At 38.1% G+C, this 19,584-nt stretch overlaps 2 protein-coding genes across 4 annotated transcripts; one reads left to right on the top strand and one right to left on the bottom strand.

Annotated features, from left to right (window-relative positions):
- Nucleotides 1-1,137: 1,137 nt before the first annotated feature.
- On the top strand, nucleotides 1,138-9,098 carry LOC111324317 (uncharacterized). 2 transcript variants are annotated; one of them, XM_088739277.1, is made up of 6 exons: nucleotides 1,138-1,292; nucleotides 6,409-6,471; nucleotides 6,710-6,967; nucleotides 7,004-7,083; nucleotides 7,199-7,330; nucleotides 7,635-9,098. In XM_088739277.1, exons 2-6 carry the CDS (start codon nucleotides 6,444-6,446, stop codon nucleotides 7,785-7,787), a joined length of 651 nt encoding a protein of 216 aa, XP_088595403.1. In that variant the 5' UTR covers nucleotides 1,138-1,292; nucleotides 6,409-6,443; the 3' UTR covers nucleotides 7,788-9,098. The 2 variants fall into 2 exon arrangements, with proteins under 2 accessions (XP_088595403.1, XP_022783584.1); XM_022927849.2 differs by having other exon boundaries at nucleotides 6,710-7,083.
- Nucleotides 9,099-12,331: 3,233 nt separating this feature from the next.
- Nucleotides 12,332-19,398, bottom strand: LOC111324351 (WD40 repeat-containing protein SMU1). 2 transcript variants are annotated; one of them, XM_022927896.2, is made up of 12 exons: nucleotides 19,347-19,398; nucleotides 18,498-18,564; nucleotides 18,172-18,315; nucleotides 17,878-18,030; nucleotides 17,613-17,664; nucleotides 16,866-17,053; nucleotides 16,410-16,646; nucleotides 15,318-15,445; nucleotides 14,490-14,616; nucleotides 14,030-14,197; nucleotides 13,267-13,419; nucleotides 12,332-12,772 (listed from the first exon to the last, which is right to left on the bottom strand). In XM_022927896.2, exons 1-12 carry the CDS (start codon nucleotides 19,370-19,372, stop codon nucleotides 12,674-12,676), a joined length of 1,542 nt encoding a protein of 513 aa, XP_022783631.1. In that variant the 5' UTR covers nucleotides 19,373-19,398; the 3' UTR covers nucleotides 12,332-12,673. The 2 variants fall into 2 exon arrangements, with proteins under 2 accessions (XP_022783631.1, XP_088595224.1); XM_088739098.1 differs by lacking the exon at nucleotides 19,347-19,398 and adding an exon at nucleotides 19,045-19,108.
- Nucleotides 19,399-19,584: the final 186 nt, after the last annotated feature.

Raw genomic sequence — 19,584 nt, 5'->3', positions numbered from 1 at the left:
ACCCCACCCCCCCTCTTTACCGAAAATATTCATCCTAGCTCCTTGCCAAGGCATGTTCTCACTTTCATGTCCTTTCTGATCAGTTGTTGATCTAAAATTTATCACCGACAATTCCATGATGGTCTAGGGGCGGGGTAACTCGGAGTGTTCTTCAGCGCTCTTCCTAGACACATGAAAAAACACAGAGACTAACTACTCCCAGAATCTCTATGAATTGACTGAAAAACAGTTGCAAACCGGAAGCAAGATCGGTTTTTTTTTTCAATAAATCACGGGTATTTCCTGTTTTCATGATGTAACTGTGTTTCCCATTCACATTCTCATATTTTTCCTGATGTGTAAAAGCAGTATGGTATAACTCCTAGATCGTACTTGGTCATCATCAATCTTTTTCGTGCCTCGTGGCACATAGGGCCTTCACAGAGCTTTTCCACTCCTCTCGATTGGTTGCTGCTGTCCTCACCTCCTCTCACGACCTCCAACCTGCCTCTTGCCTTTCTTTCTCTACTGCACGTCTTCAATTGGTTTTTGGTCTACCCCTTCTCCTTTTACCTTCTGGTGCCCAACTCACAGCAACATTGCAATCATTATTACGATCTTTCCTAAGAATATGACCAATCATTTTCCATCTACGAGACATCACTTCCGCACTCAGTGGCTTCATGCCTGCCCTTTCCAGTTGCTCTTTGGTGCTTGGTCAACCTGTGGTATATTGGGTGGTTAGTGGTTTATGGACGGTAGCATGTTGAGGCAATGCCAAAATAAATCATGTCATTGATCTTTATTCAGTTGTATATTTAGCTATTGATTCTTTATTCTTAGGGCTGCGAAATGCTAATTTCAGCCTGAAATTGGCGACAAAATATCTGAGTGAGAAAAAAAACCTCATTCATAAATTGACAGGAAGTCGAACAACTTTGGGCCGGGATTGAGTACGTTTGAGCGGCTAAATTAAAACACATGAAAGGTTTTAGGATTGAGGAGAAAAAGCGAAGGCTTTTATAGTGATGCGAACTCTCTCGAGTCTCAAAGATTTAAGACGAAATTTCCGGGAAAATCTGGCATTCACTTGTTTACGCGATTACGTACGCTTTGGGGTCCGTTTTCTCTGGCTCGTGCCCAGGCCTCTTTGTGGCTAGCAACGGTGACGTCTTTGAAATGACGTCAAGTAATTGTTAGAAGCCTTTGAGCAGATGTCTAAAGGCTGAAGTCTCTAAGTTTCTTTCGGAGGGAAAAGATTCCTGAAAAAGGCACCGAAGGCGTTAGTCAGTTGTTTTTAATCATTTCTCAAGGTAAACTTCACACAATTGGTGTTTGTTTAATGCTATTTGTGACTCAAAACTTTGTAAGTTCAAGCTAAGGAACAATAAGTATGAAGCACGATCCTTCGCAGTAGATAGCGCTATTTATGCGATAGCGAAAATCACGCCTGAAAAAAATCAGGCCAGATGGGGCCGGATTTTTTTCAGGTCTGATTTCGCTATTGCATAAATAGCGCTATCTACTGCGAAGGATCGTGCATCATACGTATTTAATACCGCAGTTCAAAATATATGAACTTCGTATATTCATTGTATCCAAGGAACTCTTATGTAGATGTTTCGCTTGACAGACCCTCTGTTTGATGAACGACTGCACAGAAAGCTTGGATATTGCGCGTCTATTTTCAGCTAAACTTACTCATTAGAAAGTTATTGCGATTAGCACGTCGACACTCTTGTATGGTTATATGTCTTAATTCTCTCGTTATATCTTATCTTAGAACTAAAAATGTAATCAGTGACCTCTTACGACGAACCCTTCTACTTTTCGAATTATTCCGGTTCTTTCTCGTTCATGGAGATTGTACGATGTGTCTGTAGAGATGGGGAAATTGCATTGAGATACAAAGTTGACTTTGTGTAATTTCCTTTGTGGTAAGCTATTCCTAATTAGTAAGCCATGTAATTTGCTTTCGCTGCTTTAGCGCCTAATATGTTGTCCGTTCTGTTAGGACTGAGGTTTTACAGCTGTAAATGCCTAAATCGTCGATACGCAATGGAAAAATGAATTAGGTCAAAGAGTTGTTTGTTCCATTCCAAAATAATGTACCTGTTAACAAGATTGCATTTAGAGTATGTTTGATGGATGAGGTCGGGCACAAATTTGTGGCTGGTTGACTCAACAGTGAGGAAGTTAGAACCAAAGCTGGGTTAAGATAACCCAGGGTTACTGTAAAATCTGATTTCAGATCTTAAAGGTTTAAAAGGAAATTCAGTGGAATTCTTTTTTTCTACAACTTGGTGATTGGATGCTATAAAAAGTGTAAGGAATATTATCCCAAAAAAGACTTTTGAACAAAGGATTAAAGAAACCCTTATTAGAATTTAACCTTGGGTTAGTGCTAATCAGCCTTCGAACAACTGGGCCCCCAGGAGTATTAGAATATGAGACCATCAATTTATCTTGTGAGACTGGGTCTGAGATAGTTGTCGGTGATTAACTGAAAATCTATTGATCACAACTTCACCCCTACGAATCGTTTTGATCAGGTTGGGATAGTCATATCTATTAACTAAAAACAACATTCTGTAACCAACCCCAGTTTAGTTTGTGTAATCAAATTCAAATGTGTGAGGACCCTTCATATATATTCCCAGTGTGCATGCTTATAAAATTAGTATTGTGTCCCCACATTAGTATGGGATATCTCCCAAACTAGAAGGTTCTTTGACACATTAATAAAGTTTCTATCTATCTATCTATTAAAGGTGTCAAGAGAAAACATTTTCTCTGCAATTGACCTCAGTATTTTACTTTCTAAAATGAGAGGAAACTTTAGTAGAAAGAAAAGAAAACCTTTGCATGGCAGCAAGTTAGTGGGAAAATGGAATAAAAACAAGAGCACCTTCGTGAAAGCAAGATTCAAACGAAAATTCAGCTCTTAAACTGATCTCTCACAGCCATGGCAATAAACTTAATTCACAGCAGATGCAACCTCCTTATTTGTATTTTTTGCTTCTTTCTTTTTTATATGTTAAGAATATACATGAAAGAATAACATGCTTCTGATAGGCTGCTTTTTTCATTTAACAGAAATGCAAAGTTGTAACATGAGTGCAAAGTTTTAAGACAAGTTCAAATTACAAATAGCACTCGTTGTCTAATTTTTTTCCTGGACTTTCTGTGATATATTTTTCATGTAAACTATTGATAAGTAACAACATGATTTCTTGTGCAATTTGTTGTAAATAAGTTTGTAAATTTTTCAGACTACAAATTGCACTCGCCCTTGGGCTCCCACAATTTGTTTTTCTTCAAAAAAATTTACCTTTGCTTATTAACACCAAATTGCACTTGAAATTATGCTATCACCTCTACTAAATGAACCAAAGTACTTATATATCCCACACAGGTGAACATTAACTTTATTTTCTTTCTCCTTTTTACTCTGAGGGAGCCCAATATCTATAAGTCCCATGGTTTCTCTTTGGGCTTCTTCACCACTTTTATTTGTTTTTGTGTGACTGTCTTGTTTTTATCATTATTTGCATTTTGTGGTGAAAAAGGTTATTTGTATTTTGTGATAAATAAATAAAAAAAATATTTAGATCAATGAAAGACTGTCGATAATATCACTAATCAAGAATTAACCAATGAAAATTTGATATGTGGTTAGGAACTAGTAGCAGTATAAAACAGTTTTAAGGAGGCTCGAGAGGGGTTGTTTGACCGCGCGGAGAATGGATTCCAAGATACACGCAAGCTAATTACTCGTGAGAAAAATAAACAATGGCGCGCGCGATCAGATCCATGGGCGATTTGTAAGCAAACATGGCTGCCATGAGTGTTTCAAAATTGCCGGCACCTCTATTGTTTCCAGCAGAAGTGGTTGTTTGAGAAACAAAAATGGAAAGTTTACTTCTTGAAAGCAGCTAGGAAAATATTCAGATGGCAGGATTCTTGCCGAAAGTGGTCAAAAAATTTTATTTAACGAGTGAAAGGAGGATGGTGAAGTCGACACCCCATCAATAAAGTCGCGTCAAGTGCATTCAGTAGATCTTATTTTGTCCGCGAAAAATTTAAGTGGATACCTCTGAGTGCTACAATTTGTTTTGCATTGAATTTGATTCCTAATAAAATGAAATGACCGAAACCTTTCTTAAACAACTCACTGGAAGATGAAAAGGAAAATGAAATCATTGTTGGATGCAAGATTGTAAACATTGACAGTTTTATTAACAGAAATGGAGAAGTGTAAATGTTGCCATAAAAATAAACATAATTTTCAGTAAACAAGAGATCATAAAAATGTAGATGAGACTTTAATTCTAATTCAACCACAAATGGTAAAATTAAAATAAAATATTCATCTTAAACTTGTGAGAAAGATTGTTGATATTTCCCTCGATAAACTGTAAATTACAACTACAAAAATGCGGATTCACATTTGTTAAGAAAGGATTGCAAAATTTGTTTTGTTTTCCATTTAAAACAGAATAATGAAAGTTCACGGTTATGACAGTGGCAAAGAGAAAAAAAAAAAGAAGCCAAGGCTTGTTCATACCTCTAGTGCCTCGAAAATTATAGAAATTCGCAAAATCTGTGACGACCAACAAATTGCTGATGTATATGAAACCCTAATTTCCGCTGAGTTTGATGCTCATGACAATCTGGAAGATGACAAAGCAAATTATTTTAACTCCAAATTGTTTTCACTCTTCCACTCCAAACTGCACATGAACAATCATGGTAAATGTGCATCGCCACATGAGGCCTTTGATCAAACCATCTTCTCGGAACAGCGACAAGATACCATCCAGATGTTCGATGGAAAGCTTCATCTTTCGACAAAAATGGTCCAGAAGCTGGCAGATGCGGGTTTGTCTCATGTTACACTACAATCTCTGTACGAGAAACTTAACATTAACGGCCTCAATGGAGTACTGGTATCGGCGCCATCTGCAAAATCAACTTGTCATCATATATCAAATTCCGCCAGAGAATTCTCTCCGGAGTTTCTCTCTGGAGTTCATTTCCAACTGTCGTAATGGTAAGCAGTCTGAGTCTCAAATGATGACTCACTTTTCAGGAATGTGTAAAATCGCAAAACAATGTGAATCTGATCCATCTTCAGGATGAACGATTTTTCCGCGCTGAGGGCATCTGTCGATTAATCGCGCGGACACGGACTCATCCTCGCAAAAATGAGCCCTTGAGTCAGCGGTATCGTTTAAAACGCGTGACTGGATATAAAAGTGGGAGCTAAAATTGCAAAAACCAGAAATAAAGCTCGCTAAGTTGATGAACTAATATCTTGAAAATTAGTTCGGTGACCTACCCTGATTTTTTGTGTACAAATTAATTTCATCATTACGTGTTTCTGAAGAAAATTTAAAAAAAATTATTAGTGGAAAGTTTTTTACATTTTAAAACAGCATTTTCCTAAATAATTCAAGTTCTTCTTGATAGTTTTTTTTAATATCACATGGACAGGTAGAGAATGTGATGATGTTTAAGAAATTTGAAAAAAAAAACTAGGTCACCGACTTGGTTTTTGAGATATCTTTCAAAAACTGAGTTTTAGAAGGTCTTGTAGCACTACTGTACCATTGCCATGGCAACAGGTAATGCCTGGTGAACCCCCTCAAAAGATTGCCCTAACATAGTGTTATGCATATATCAAGTCATTATCCTGATGATAAGTTTGACAGTCCTGATATCTTTTACTGATTGACACTTGCTGTAAATTGTGGAAAACCCTTTCGAGCCTCCTTAAAAAGAATGGAGTCACCGAGGCATGAGTAGTCCAGTGGTGAGTGCGCTGGACTCTGGGTCAAATGGCCTGGGTTCAAGTCCTGGCTGGGGCTTGACGTTGTGTCCTTAAGCAAGACGCTTCACTCACATTGCTTCGTCTTCTCGGATAGGACGTAAAGCCAGAGGCCCCGTCTCCTGCACCTATCAATTAGTTAATTTCGGCAGGGGACGTCAAAGAACCCACATCACAAGATTACTGTGATGTGGTCTGGCCTGTTTACTGGGAAGGGGGGAGGGGGCATCTGTAAAGATTTCTCCTTTATTAATGGTAAACTGCCCCAGGCAGTCTGAAAAAGTCCCCCGCACAGTGTTGAAAAGCGCATTAGAGCATTTACATGGAAATGTGCTTTATAAATCGATCTATATTATTATACCTACATTGCTTTTTTATAAACACACTGAAACATTTTGTAATACTGCTGTAGATCGGTGAAAGCTTGTAATAAAAAAGAAATAAAGTAGCTCAAGGCCTCTTAATCATATCATCCATTTAATCAACATGCTACAGAAGGTCAAGTACAAATGTTTACTAGTTTTAATCAGAGTTTGATACTAAATAATTTTCTTTTCATTTTCTCATGGTGACTATTTTTGTTTCTTTGTAATTTTCAGGCTCAATAAAGTTGTTTGGATACTTTTGATTAAACATGGAACCTAACACACCGAATGACAATGGTAATTATGCTTTAAAAGTAATCTTAATTTTTTGTGGACTATTTTCATCTCTAATCCAATCAGTGTATCTCATGAGTATTTTTTAGACTACAAATGTAAGGTGTCTTGTACAAGAAAACATGATGTCATAAGCCAGACCTTAAACAGAGATCCTCAGAGAATCTTTGGGATATGAGCCCTCTCAGCATGGCATTTCCTTTGTGACCCGAAATGTTAATTTTATTTGATTGATTGACAGGTTCTGCACCACCTGCCTATGCACCTCCCCCCTACCCAGGACCAGGAGATGCATCAGCTCAGCCGCAGTACCCTCCCCCTGGCCAGGGGTATGGTTGGCAACAGTCACCACCAGCAGCATACCCAGGCCCTCCGCAGCCATATGCAGGTGCCCCACCTGTAACCCATCCTCCTCACTTGGGAGGTGATTCAACTGACAAAGGAGGATTCCCAACACATCCCCCTAGCTACCAAGGACAGCCTGGTTATCCTGCACAGCCTGGTTATCCTGCACAGCCTGGTTATTCTGCACAGCCTGGTTACCACCCAGGTTATCAGCAAGGTTATCATGTTCCCCCCATAACAACTCAACAAACAAACTCTGTTACTGTTGTGGTAAGTGAGGATCATTGTTCACATTAACTTTCTTCCTGTAATTTTTTGCAGTCTGAAAACTGATCATAAACACTGTCAAATTCACTTAGCTTCATACCCTATTCACTATTTTCAGCAAGGGGGTGTTGGACCAAGTGTTATTGTGGCACCACAGATAGCACCTCCTGATTACTGTTTCCTGGCCTGGTTTGCCTGTTTCTTCTGTTTTTGCCCAACTGGAATTTGTGCCATATTGAAATCCAATGAGGTAAGCAGTCACATGCTCTCATGAGTTCAGTCCACATGTGCTTTGCATGACATATATTGTGTGATATTTAACTTACCAAATGTCTCTCTTGATCTGCATTCATAAGAAATTAGCTAACTTTCCTCACAGTTAACTTGTTGCAAAGATCATGGGTTCAAATCTAATACAGGCCTGAATTGTTTCTGGTTCTTATTTTCACTACCACTTTAGTGGTGTTCATTACTGCAAAGATTGCTTTCATGTTCATTACCTTCCTATGAACACAAAAGAGTGCAATTATTTTTCTCTTTTCATCTTTTGACAGACACGGGATGCCATTATGCGAGGAGACTTTGCTACAGCCAATATGTTGAGCATGGAGACCAGGAAGTTGGCAAACTTGTCAATTGGCATTGGAATCACTCTCTTTGTTGTGGGCATGATTGTCCGTTTTGTAGCCTTCACTGCTAGCATGTAAACAGGAGGACATGATAATTATTTCCTCCTTTAAGACCCCATACTTCCAAGCAGACAAAGCATATTTTTTACTTCTTATCGAACAAAAAGTTAAATTAGTTGGAGAATGTTTTAGTCCTTAATAAATAGGTTCAAGAGATTTAGAAACATTTAATTTTAGACCCTCAGGTCATTAAAAGGTTATAATATCAATGGTCATTTAACTTTCAAATTTTCAGCTTTATTAAGTCTACTTGGTGGTTTTCACAAATCTATTTTTGTCAACTTTAAGTTGATAAATAAATGTAGGTAGTCTGCCAGCTTTTTGATTATGGTGGAGTAAGCATATAATCATATATATTTGATACGATCATAGTGCAGGAACATTCACCTGTAGCTCATTAGCTTAGTTGGCCTGGCAGTGAAAGCATGTGAAAGTAAGGTGATGGATTTGCATCTCAGCACAGGGCTTGAAGCTGCTACCCTCTTGGTCTCCAGCCTGAAAAGGGGAATTTTGTTAGCTAAATTTGCAGCGAAAATTGCCACTTTGGTGAACTGTGTTTGGCAGTCATGTAGCTTATGGTCTTTAGTTAATGGGAGATTAACATTTGCATAAAAAAAAACTGAGTCTTTCTGGGCTTTTTTTCCCCTTTTCCTCCTTCTGCCTTCAAATATATTTTTTCTTCAACCATTTTAAGATTTCTAGTCTCCAATTGGTGAATTTGAAAATAGTAGAGCCCAAAGCCCTGCACCAATATTGAAGGTTGTCATCATAGAGTAATGTAATTACTTAATGTACAGCAGGTGCGTTATCTTTTTCATGAGGAATAATTGATTTAGATATTGGTACCTCAGCTAATGCTGTTTTTCGTCATGACTTATTGCTGGTAGTAGGCACAAAGGTGGTCTCTTAAAGAGGCCATGTCGCATTAGGATGACTTTTGAGAATTACAAATGATTATCTGACTTTATTACCAACCACTTAACCTTCATACCAAGTTTTTTAGAAGAGCAAACATTAAAATATCGACTTACTTTAATTTGCTCCCTGCTTTGAATTACAATGTTCAATGACAAGCCATAAGGTTGTCACCAAGTAATAGTGAATAAGTGAATAAATGTAAGTCATTCATATGTATCAAACAAACAATAAATGAATTTCAGTCAAAGCTGAAATAGTGATGCACAGGCTAACATCCCATTTTGTGTGGGAGTAATTTACCTTGCAGCACTGGCTTTTAGTGGTTTTTGGACAGATGAGGCTATTTATTCCTAGTGCCCAACAATTATCTGTAAAGCAACCTTTTTAAATTAAAATAATACAGTTGCAGTAGTAGTATTAAATGATTGTTATTTAGGACATGTCCTTCAGAGGCAACAAAAGATCACAAATTATCTGGCTATTGACAGAATGAATTTTATCCAGAGAAGTAGGTTTGAGTCTATTTAAATACTAAACATATAATTATGTAGAAAAACCAGGAGTAACACTCATGATAGATTGTTACAAAACCAAATTAAACCAGTGATCATATCAGCCAATCAGAACAAAGGAAAAATTAGAAAGAACCAATTGAACTGGAAGAAAATATTTAAAAAGTGCCTCAAGACCGGGATAAGGCGCAGATAGCCCAAACTGTAGAATAGTAACAATTCTTGAGATAATTTGGACGTTCGAATCTTACCCTGATTCACAGTACATTTTCTTTTTTTTCATTTTTTTTTATTTTTTTTTTTATTATTGCCTTCTTGTTCTTGACACTCCCCTGAACGAATACAGGGGAAGGATAGCTAAAACTTAAAAAGAATTCGCTGAACCTTGTCCAGGGGAGCATCAAGACCAACGAAAAGACACAAACTAAGCATTAAGAGCGTGTCTCTGTAATTTCCGACCACTCGAGATTGGTTCAAAAATAAATCTTGCCTTAAAACTTTGCATGTGGATAAGGAAACCATTGCCTATCATCGGAACAAAAGTGGTTTCCCTCAGATTTCAAAAGTTTTTTATTTTCTAACAATTTTCCGCACGTAGGTCAAATCGTGAAATTGACATCATTTGAGTACACAAAATGAGCAATCTTTATTAGGATCTCACGCTGTCAAAAAGGATTCAATACGAGAGATATTCTGGAATACAACAGTTTAATACATCAACTCTCCAAGTGTGATCACAAAGGTAGAGTATCTGGATAAATGTATACACTGTCGTTACGTCAAATATGCCACTACTTGACTAAGCAGAAAAGTGGTACTTTTTAAATTGCGATTTCTCCGTATTGGGACAAAACTAGATATCAGGAGTTGTACACACTCAACAACCGTGCATGAGAGCACTATATTCCGTAAAAATATCCATGGCTATTATCGCAGGAAAAAAATAAAGCGAAGTAGAAATGTGGGATTTTCACGGCGCTGCTTTCGGTAATTTGCATTCGTAATTATCCACAATGAATCACTAAATAATCGCAAATGAGCAGCTCGGTGCACTTACTAATACTGTAGAATGTCTGTAAGTCGGGTTTTATTGTCCGAAGATCCAAGGATTCCAAGGATTTTTTTCCGGGTGCAAGTCTGAAGGTGTTGAATGTTTTCGAGTGGACGCCAGCCTGGAGAAGAAGCTTTCTATCTTGCTTTCTTTAAAATATTCAACACCTTCAGAAGAGGAGGAGGTAGCGGGAGTTGAATGGAAAGAATTTGAAGATGAAGTAGAGCTTCTAAACTCTATCCATGCGCACATTGGTTTGAAACACCCCGTTATCTATGACACTTTCGATGTTTGTGAATATGCTACTGAGCGAAAACTCCTGAAACTGAATAATACAATTCTCAAGGAAATTCTTGATTATTATGACATAACTTACACATCGAAGGACAGAAAAAAAAAGACTTTGTTGCAAAGATAGAAGAACTGGTAACAGAATGCGGTTGTCTCCAATGACTGCCCCTCCCCTCCCCCTCCACTCCTTCCCCCCCCCGGTCCCGTGGCTGTCTAGATTCTCATGCAATCGAGGCCACAGTGTTGTTTATCAAAGAGAAGAATGTCACGATGAATGTTACTCGATTTCTTATAAATGACCGGCAAATTTGGAACAGTCTACAACTTGAATTCGGATGGAGCTGTGTACTTTAGGGGATACTGTTCTCAGCATGGCTTTAAAGTTGGAAGATGGACAGGATTACAGTGCTAGTATACAAATACTCGGTGCTGAATCGTAGCCTGCGTCGCAGACAGTCTAAACCGCCGGCATAGACTATACTAGGGATTGTGTGACACGTCCGGCTGTAACGCAGGCTACTGAATCGTCACTCAGAATGAATGACCTAAACTCCTACAGACTCGCACCCGGAAAGAAATCCTTGGACCTTCGGACAATAAAACCCGACTTACGGACATTCTACAGTATAAGTATGGGCACTGAGCTATTCATTTGCGATTATTTTGTGATTCATTGTGGACAATCACGAATGCAAATTACCGAAAGCAGCGCCGTACAGGTATGTGCAAATCACACATTTCTACTTCACTTAATTTTTTTCCTGCGATAATAGCCATGGATATTTTTACAGAATATAGTGTTCTCATGCACGATTGTTGAGTGGGTGTAACTCCTGATATCTAGTTTTGTCCCAGTACGGAGAAATCGCAATTTAAAAAGTACCACTTTTCGGCTTAGTCAAGTAGTGGTATATTTGACGTAACGACAGGGTATACATTTATCCAGATACTCTACCTTTGTGATCACACTTGGAAAGTTGACGTGTTAAACTGTTGTATTCCAGAATACCTCGTATTGAATCATTTTTGACAGCGTGAGATCCTAATAAAGATTGCTCATTTTGTGTACTCAAATGATATCAATTTCACAATTTGACCTACGTGCGGAAAATTGTTAAAAAATAAAAAACTTTTGAAATCTGAGGGAAACCACTTTTGTTTCGATGATAGGCAATGGTTTCCTTATCCACATGCAAAGTTTAAGGCAAGATTTATTTTTGAACCAATCTCGAGAGGTCAGAAATTACAGAGACACGCTCTTAAGAACGTTAAAATTAAGAATCATGGTCCAAATAAGAACGTCCAAATGTTGGCCTTTGTATCTGTTCAGGCACTCGTGATGACCCGAATGACCGAAAGAACACATCGTGAACCTCTCATCACTTCCACAAACATTATGGACGCCGAAATGTCACATGACTAGATTTGGATCTCCGCATGGAGATTAACACCTGTCTAAATGTTTCCCTCGCAAACAAGCTAAAATGTGTAGCTAATTGTTGGCACACCAAGCTCACATGTAGAAGTACCAGCGAATACACCGAGCGCGTTCTTCCTAGCCCTTAAGTTCCAATGGTCCGATTCGCTAAGAGTAGTTGTAAGTCTTACTGCAAATTAGTGAAAGGATTTGGTATCACATCAGGATACCACCCAAAGACTGCTTCTCATCACCCGTCAGCTACATAATGTATTTACATCTGCGTGGAGAATTTGCATGGTGATCACCTTTGAGGTTTTACTTGCCAAGTATTATGATTAGCAGAAATTTAATAACGATGATTCAAGATGGATACCAGAAAAAGAGACCTTTGATAACTTTATTTATACAAGTTAGAAAGATCCACGCTCTTTCTCTTAAAAGAAAATGCCAAGTTCTATGCACAAAGCCAAGTTCAAAAGAGTAAATATTAAACTACAACTAAAGTACAAGCTAGGCCTCGTTTAGGTCTCGTTTAGGCATTCAAAGAAAAGTTTTTGAACAATGTGCCCTTCATCTATTTCCAAGCCCTACAAAACTGACGAACAAGTCTGCAAGTCCTTGTATAACTAAGATGAGTTCTTTTTTCCAAATTGCGCAGTAAGTTTAGGGGATAATCCTTTGTTTGAGAATCACGCAGTTTTTCGTGTCTTTCTCACGGTTGCCATAATTTTAATTGTCCGTCTTCACTGTACGTGGAAATAAGGTTGTTGTGAGGGTGATGTTCGACGCCTATCACATCCTTATCGTGAACCTGAAATATACCGAAAAACGATTATAAGCTGTTACATTGGTGTCTATCGTAGGGACTCGTCCAAACCACACATGCGTTGGCAAAATGTTCTGTTCAGCATCAAGGTAATTCGGGCGCGTTATTCTACAACAGATAAAACTACCTCCAACGCGAAGGGAAACAAAATATTCGTTTGGTAACAGAGAAGAAAAAAAACAAAATGGAAATAATCCACAAAAAAACGTGGATGATTAACAAAGAATGCAAATCGACATTTTCCTCTCTGTAAAAAAATTTTGAAAACTGAGAAATTTATTGAAGATAGAGCATTAAATCGGTTGCCTCTTTGAGTAAGTGGGGATTATTTTTAACTGCATAGAACACCAACCCCAAAGAAAACAGCCTTTTCAACGATGTGGTTTGCGATCATGAAAAAGTTGAACAGTTACAATTCTTTGTTTTCTTCGTACAAAACATCGGAGGCAAAAACGTACCTCCCAATAGACACTAAATACCTGTAAAGATTGTTCTAGTTTTCCTGTAGAGGCACTAAAACAGTACATGACCATATCCTCCCCTACACAGTATATCCATTCTCCCCTTGGGGAGAGGGTACAACACACAAAGTCGCCACCGTCTCTTTTACCACTGGTGAAACTACGCACGATCTGAAAATGAAATCCCATTTCAGTAACATCAGGTAATGGAAAATTCTCATGATTTACCTGAAATTTATTGAAGTTGAATTCGCATAAACCAGAGAGTGGCTAACTTAAAACTTTTAGCAAAGAGACGAATGAAGAATAGATAAATAGATAATTTTTCGCGCATGGGAGAAAACAAAATATGATTCCTCGTATGCAATCGAAACCTGGCCCGCGAACAGGTCGCTATTACTAGCATTTCGGCACAAACGTTTTTTCGCCCGCTGGAAACTTCAAGGCCTGGAGCTACGTGAGCCGGTGAGAGGTCCGCGAGGGCCCAGCGCTGATTCATTGTTATTGCCAGACCTCCGGCAAACCTCTCCCTTCCTTTGGGCGAAGAAATGCACGTTCTACAGCGCTAACAAATAATGAGTGTCTGCTCACGGGCTAATCGAGCCCTAGACCTTTTAAGGTCTAGTGCTCTACCCAATAGCTATCAAGGGTTAATACAAATGCGACAAGGGTCCAGCTCTTGCTCGAATCATCAGCAAAAGAATCGAAATCGAATAGAAAATGTCGCGCATGTAGCAGATATTAGATCGGTCGTCAGATAAAAATATGCCATGACCCCTACCTGTCCTTGCATGTTCATAACCAGTACCGTACTCGTCCTGTTGCACACCACAAACTGTTCAGGATTTCTTGGCATCACATGCACAGAGTTCACCGTGATATCAGTGGCTACACTCCCTACTGACGGCTTGAACGTGTGAAGACACTCGGTTGTTTTTATATTCCAAAGCTGATCATAAAATGCACACGAAAAAGCTGTAGAATCAGGCATTGTAGAGTACTAAAGCGAGCGCGATGAAAATTGAACGACTACATCTTTAACAACATTACATTTGCTTGTTTTAAGCACATAGCAGCAAGGTGAGTTTCACTTCTGTGCTTTCTCTGCGTGCAAACAATTTATCATGCATAAAAAAATTATCTGTCTCTTATTTTTATGAAGACTACGTTCTACTTTTCTCCTAAAATCCCTTTGTTCGCAGAAAGAGCTTTAATGTAGATTCACGATTTCACTTGATTACCTTAACAGTACCATCGCTACTCGCACTGATGATGTTGTGAGCATCTGTTGTAAAAATAGCGTCATTTACGAACGATGTATGTCCACGGAATTCCTTTAGGGTCTTGCCAGATTTTAACCCGTGCATTCTGCAGAGGTAACATAAAAAATAAGAGTCGAGATAGAGAAAACAGTAAAAGCAGAGTTGTGTTCAAAATTTAAACTAGCTATTTGAAATCTACTACACAAGTGGAACTGATTAATAAGGAAAGTACAAAAACATTTTTTTAAAAACATCGGTCACAAGAATTGCCTTTGCAAGTTTTTATCCTACTCAAATGTCCACCGCACTTAATGCTCTCTTCTTAGGACAGCTGCAAACTCTCGGATTTTGTCTAACGTGTCTTGTTTCCGTCAAATTTTTCACCGGGAGGGCTGCGTTTTAGATACAACAGGTAAATTGTACATCGTTTTCATTGTTAAAATATTTATATGTGGGTGTTGTATGCCAATGGAATATGCTGCGTCCATAAAGGAGAGAGCAAGGCATGTTTCGCATAGACCGTATTTGGAATGAGTGTCGCAAAGCGAAAGTAATCATAAACGCCAATCAGAACAAAGATCACTTCAGGGGCCAATGAGAACTCAAATGAGCATCAAGCGCGCGAAAACGTGAAAGACCAAGTGACGATTGGTTTCAATTTTGCATCTGATTGGTTGGAGGGTAACGCGATTTTCTCATGTCAATCACTGAGCGCAACCGAGCAACACTACCAGAAAAATTTGGTTTACTTCGATAATCAGTCGCAAACTGCCTCATGGGACAAGCATCACGTATATGTAGACACACCTTATTGTCATATCAAAAGAACCGCTCAACAGCTGACTAGCATCGCGAGAAAATGTTACACAAGTAACTCCTTTGGCGTGAGCCTTCTCAAAACGCCGCAAGCACTGACCAGTTTGTAACTTCCACACCTGAAAATACAATCATGGCATTCAATCACACTGAGAGAGGAAAAAAAGGAACAATTCAGGATGGGGCACAAAATAGTCCAAAACAAAGCTAACCCTTTAACTCCCATGAGTGACCAAGACATAATTTCTCCTTACATTATCAATACAATATCAAGCAGAAAAGTGATGAGAATACAGAAAAATATCAAGCAGGGGATTATTAGTTGATCCAATACCAAATTCTCTGAACCAACATCAAAAGATGTATATGGCAGACTGTAAGGAGAATTACAAATGAAATCTTGAAAGTGAAACTGATAATAGAATAACAAAAACAAAGGAACACCATAACATGCAAAGAACACCTGAGAGAAGGAATAAAACAACATGAAGATAATATGAATCTTGCTAAAATTAATACAACAGGCTTCACTTGAACTTCTGCTTAACTCCACTTCCCTTGAAATGCATTGTCAGTTGTTTTTTTTTTTTACCAGTTAACTCTAAATCCCTGTTATCACAAAATATTTCCCATTTCCCTTAACAGGTCAAGATGAAGATTCTATTGTAAAAGTTGAGGACACCTGGTCTTTCTTCACCTCCTCTTCATCATCTCCATATGCATTGCCACGATCATAATGATTGTGTATCATTGTTGTGTGTTCAATTATGAACTCAGCAGTTTTGATAAAACTTTCGCTCCGCCAAAGGGCTAACACTTGAAACATCAGCTTTTGTAATCGTTACAGTGGCCAATTTACCATTTCAACTTTGTTGATATATCCAAATTATTTCGTTACTCCCACCAACGCAGCCCCAAACAGTTTCTTTCGAAACTATCAGCCTTTATTCATAGTTTAGATAAAAGCTGGTTACCGGTTATGGAAAAAGTTGTTGAAGCCCCTGAAACAACCACTTCTTATCGTGTTCCATCTGTACGTTTACAGACATTACCTCAATAAAACAATGTAAAATCATATAGTACCTTAAGCTTTCCATCTTGTCCCGCGGATGCTAACATTTCACTATCTCGACTGAAGGATAAACACAATACAGAGTCATCCATCATCATGAAGTTATCTTGAGCTTGGTATTTGAGATCCTTTCGGATCTTTCCTGTTGTAAAGTTCCACACCTCAATAAAACCATCCACACTCCCAGTCACCAAGTACTGTCCATCAGGAGAAAACTTGACACACTCAGGGTGTGATTTGGCCCCAAACTGAGCGAAAAATAAGTACACATATGTCCATTAAAAATTTGTCACAGTTTCTTTTTTGTTTCACCTCATAACTTGACACAGTATCTTCAGTTGATTTGGCTACTCTACTCACAACCAAACATTTAAATGTGGGGGAAAAAAACTTTCAACACTAGTGTGTATCCAGTTAGATTAAATCTGTCAGGTTTATAAAATATAATAATAGTCTTCTCTGCATACCTTGATGGTTCTGTTTAGTTGAGTTGGATATCTCTCCTCCTCTTCATCTTTTACAGCAGCTTTCCCACGAAAAACATCAATAGTAGTTCCAGGTGGAAGAAGACCTTGATACTGCTGCCATTTGAGTGCTTGACTTAGCAGTGCCAACAGACGAGATGGCGGTACAACTGACACCTCACCTGACAAGGCTGCAAAATGGTGAAATGACAATTCTCAACACAACACACAACTCCAAACCAATATATAATAAATGATATAATTTATCTGCATTTGCATTTGCATTTGCATTTGCTCTGACAAAACCTTTAAAACAATGCCCAATTATAATTATAATTGGTCATTGGTATGCTTGGTATTTACCATACCACAAACATTGTATGCATATAATAAAATACTTCAATAACAATTTTGCTGTTTACATAAGATAAATACCATATTTTTTCTGTCATTTGGCACCTTTGGTTATAAGGCCCACCCTGAATTTTTGAACTTGTTTCTTTCAAGTTATTGGATGCAACCTCAACTTGGGCTTTTTCACTAATTCACTTTCAATGACCACTATTCCTAGCCTTTAATTTATTTACCTTTTGTTTCATACTACATTAAAGTTAAAAAATTGGACATTCTTGAATTTCATTGCATGAAAATACCTGGGTGATCAGGCACATTTTTTTTGAAAAAAAAAAACTGCACCTTACAACTGAAAAAATACAGTAATGCTTAATTTCATGATACAAACATACACACCTTGTGCTATTGCTGCTCTCCTGCGTTCTTTACTACCACCCTCTGGGTATGCCTAAAAGGTTAATTGGAAAAAGAATTGAAAATTATATTTTCAGCATTGTGCCATTGTCACTTGGGGGGAAGGCAAAGGGAACTAGAGGCCCTGTGTTCCCCCAGGAAGAGCAAAGATTGCCAGTAATCTAATTTTATCTGTCGTGCCATTAAGAGGCTCCCATGTTCACATTTTCGAACTAATAAAGTGTTCATTAAATTTCAAGTGGCTTACCTCTCTGGGATCAAAATAAGAACGGGCCAACATGTTTTCGAGATGGAGATATCGATCAGGCTGTTGTTGCTTCAACATGATCATGGGATCTGTTTGGCGTAGTAATGATCTTGCAGCTCCTAGTTCTCGCAACTCAATGAGCTCCAAAACAATCTACATCAGAATTATAAAACAAGTTCAAATGTCAATGACAATGCGAATAAAGAGGAGGAGAGGAAATGTGCTGTTTCAATGATTAACAGTTTTCATGTTGTGGTTTAATAAAAGTGACCAATGTAGAAAGATTTCTCCTACCTGTTCATACAGGTCAATAAGTTTCTTGTCAGGTAGCTTTAGTGGCTGAATGGCCTGTAAGACTGTATCCCAGTGGCCATTGTTTATTTCTCCTACAAAACTTTCTACACTGTCAACAGTGTTCAAGGTTATTCCAGTTTCTTCCTGCAGGAAACATGAGAAACCAAGTATTTTCATATTGCTAACAGCACATCAGTGGAAATCATAGGGATTCCAATTCTCGCATTTGTGGCAAGTGAGCACTTCCAGGTGCATACTGAAGGAAATTCACTGATACTTTCATTAAGTCACATTTCTCCAAGCTGTTATCATTACTAAATATATACCTGCAAAGTTGCAAGGGTTCTTGGTAAACTGTTTTCTTTCAGAAATTGTTGGATCAGTCGGATCACACTGAAATTCAAATCAGGTCGTAATATTACTAAACTTTGAATTGATTAGACACTGCAGATTAAAAATAGCTGAGTGGCTCTCAGAATGACACATAATTTAGGTCCTTGATTTAATCTGAGCCCTGCTCTGAGATCCATCTGGATTTGTATCTCAGTTTTCCCAGGTTTGTATCCTAAACTTCTCTTGTAGATAGCAGTCTGGTTTTCCGCCGAGAGTTAGTGTTTCTTATCATGTTACATTGTACCTTAGATAAAATCGATGACCGTGCATTACTGAGTGAGGCGATCACATAAAAAAAAACTAGCCAGCATTAAGTAGCTTAATGCCCTTTAAAATAAATTATGCACTCCTTAAGGCTACAATTACAACTGTTGTTTTTCTGGAACTAACAACGCTACGATAATATAATTTGGTAAGTTGACTCTGAGCTGCATGATCAATAGAGAGCATACAAGACAATCGTTCTTAAAACATATTTACTTCGTCGCTTTTTCCTTACTACAGATCAAATCAAAGAATTGTTGCACTTCCTATCATGACAGGAATTTTCCCTCTTCTCGTTCTGTCAAAATAATTGTCGCAGCACTGACTTTCATAATCAGTGTCGCTTAATTTTGTCCCCACACGTGGTTACTTTTAGGACAATTTCCCCGTTAACTCAGCTCTCTCAACAAAATAAAGCGATGATCTAGGTAATTAAAACAATCCACTATTTGATGAGAGGTAATGGATGAACTTCAGCATTTCATACGCACAGAAAAACAACAATAAAGTTCACTTACTCCGCAGACTCAACTTCAAGCGCCATCTTGGTACAGCGTAACGCAAGGCATACTGGGTATTGTTACAAATATGAACAAGACGGGTGGGAGCTTGACACAAATATTGTGTGGTATGGAATTTTCAGAAAAATGTCCTTTTTATTTTTAAAAACAAAGTCACAAATTAATTGTTGTTTTACAAAAATTCTCGAAACACACCATAAGCAAACTCTGTAAAAAAAGGGAGTAAAGCATAGAA

This window comes from Stylophora pistillata, chromosome 1 (genome assembly GCF_964205215.1).
Source record: "Stylophora pistillata chromosome 1, jaStyPist1.2, whole genome shotgun sequence".
Taxonomy (NCBI): Eukaryota; Metazoa; Cnidaria; class Anthozoa; order Scleractinia; family Pocilloporidae; genus Stylophora; species Stylophora pistillata.
Note: the sequence above shows the minus strand (reverse complement) of the source record. Positions and strands in the feature narration are given on the sequence as shown.

Excerpts from the sequence above, each read along its gene's own strand:
- LOC111324317 (XM_022927849.2), top strand. The coding sequence starts at position 6,444 with ATGGAACCTAACACACCGAATGACAATG. Across the intron at positions 7,084-7,198 it reads CAAACTCTGTTACTGTTGTG|CAAGGGGGTGTTGGACCAAG; the intron begins GTAAGTGAGGAT and ends CACTATTTTCAG. Across the intron at positions 7,331-7,634 it reads CCATATTGAAATCCAATGAG|ACACGGGATGCCATTATGCG; the intron begins GTAAGCAGTCAC and ends ATCTTTTGACAG.
- LOC111324351 (XM_022927896.2), bottom strand. The coding sequence starts at position 19,372 with ATGGCGCTTGAAGTTGAGTCTGCGGA. Across the intron at positions 16,647-16,865 it reads AACTAAACAGAACCATCAAG|TTTGGGGCCAAATCACACCC; the intron begins GTATGCAGAGAA and ends TTTTTCGCTCAG. Across the intron at positions 15,446-16,409 it reads GACAAGATGGAAAGCTTAAG|GTGTGGAAGTTACAAACTGG; the intron begins GTACTATATGAT and ends TTGTATTTTCAG.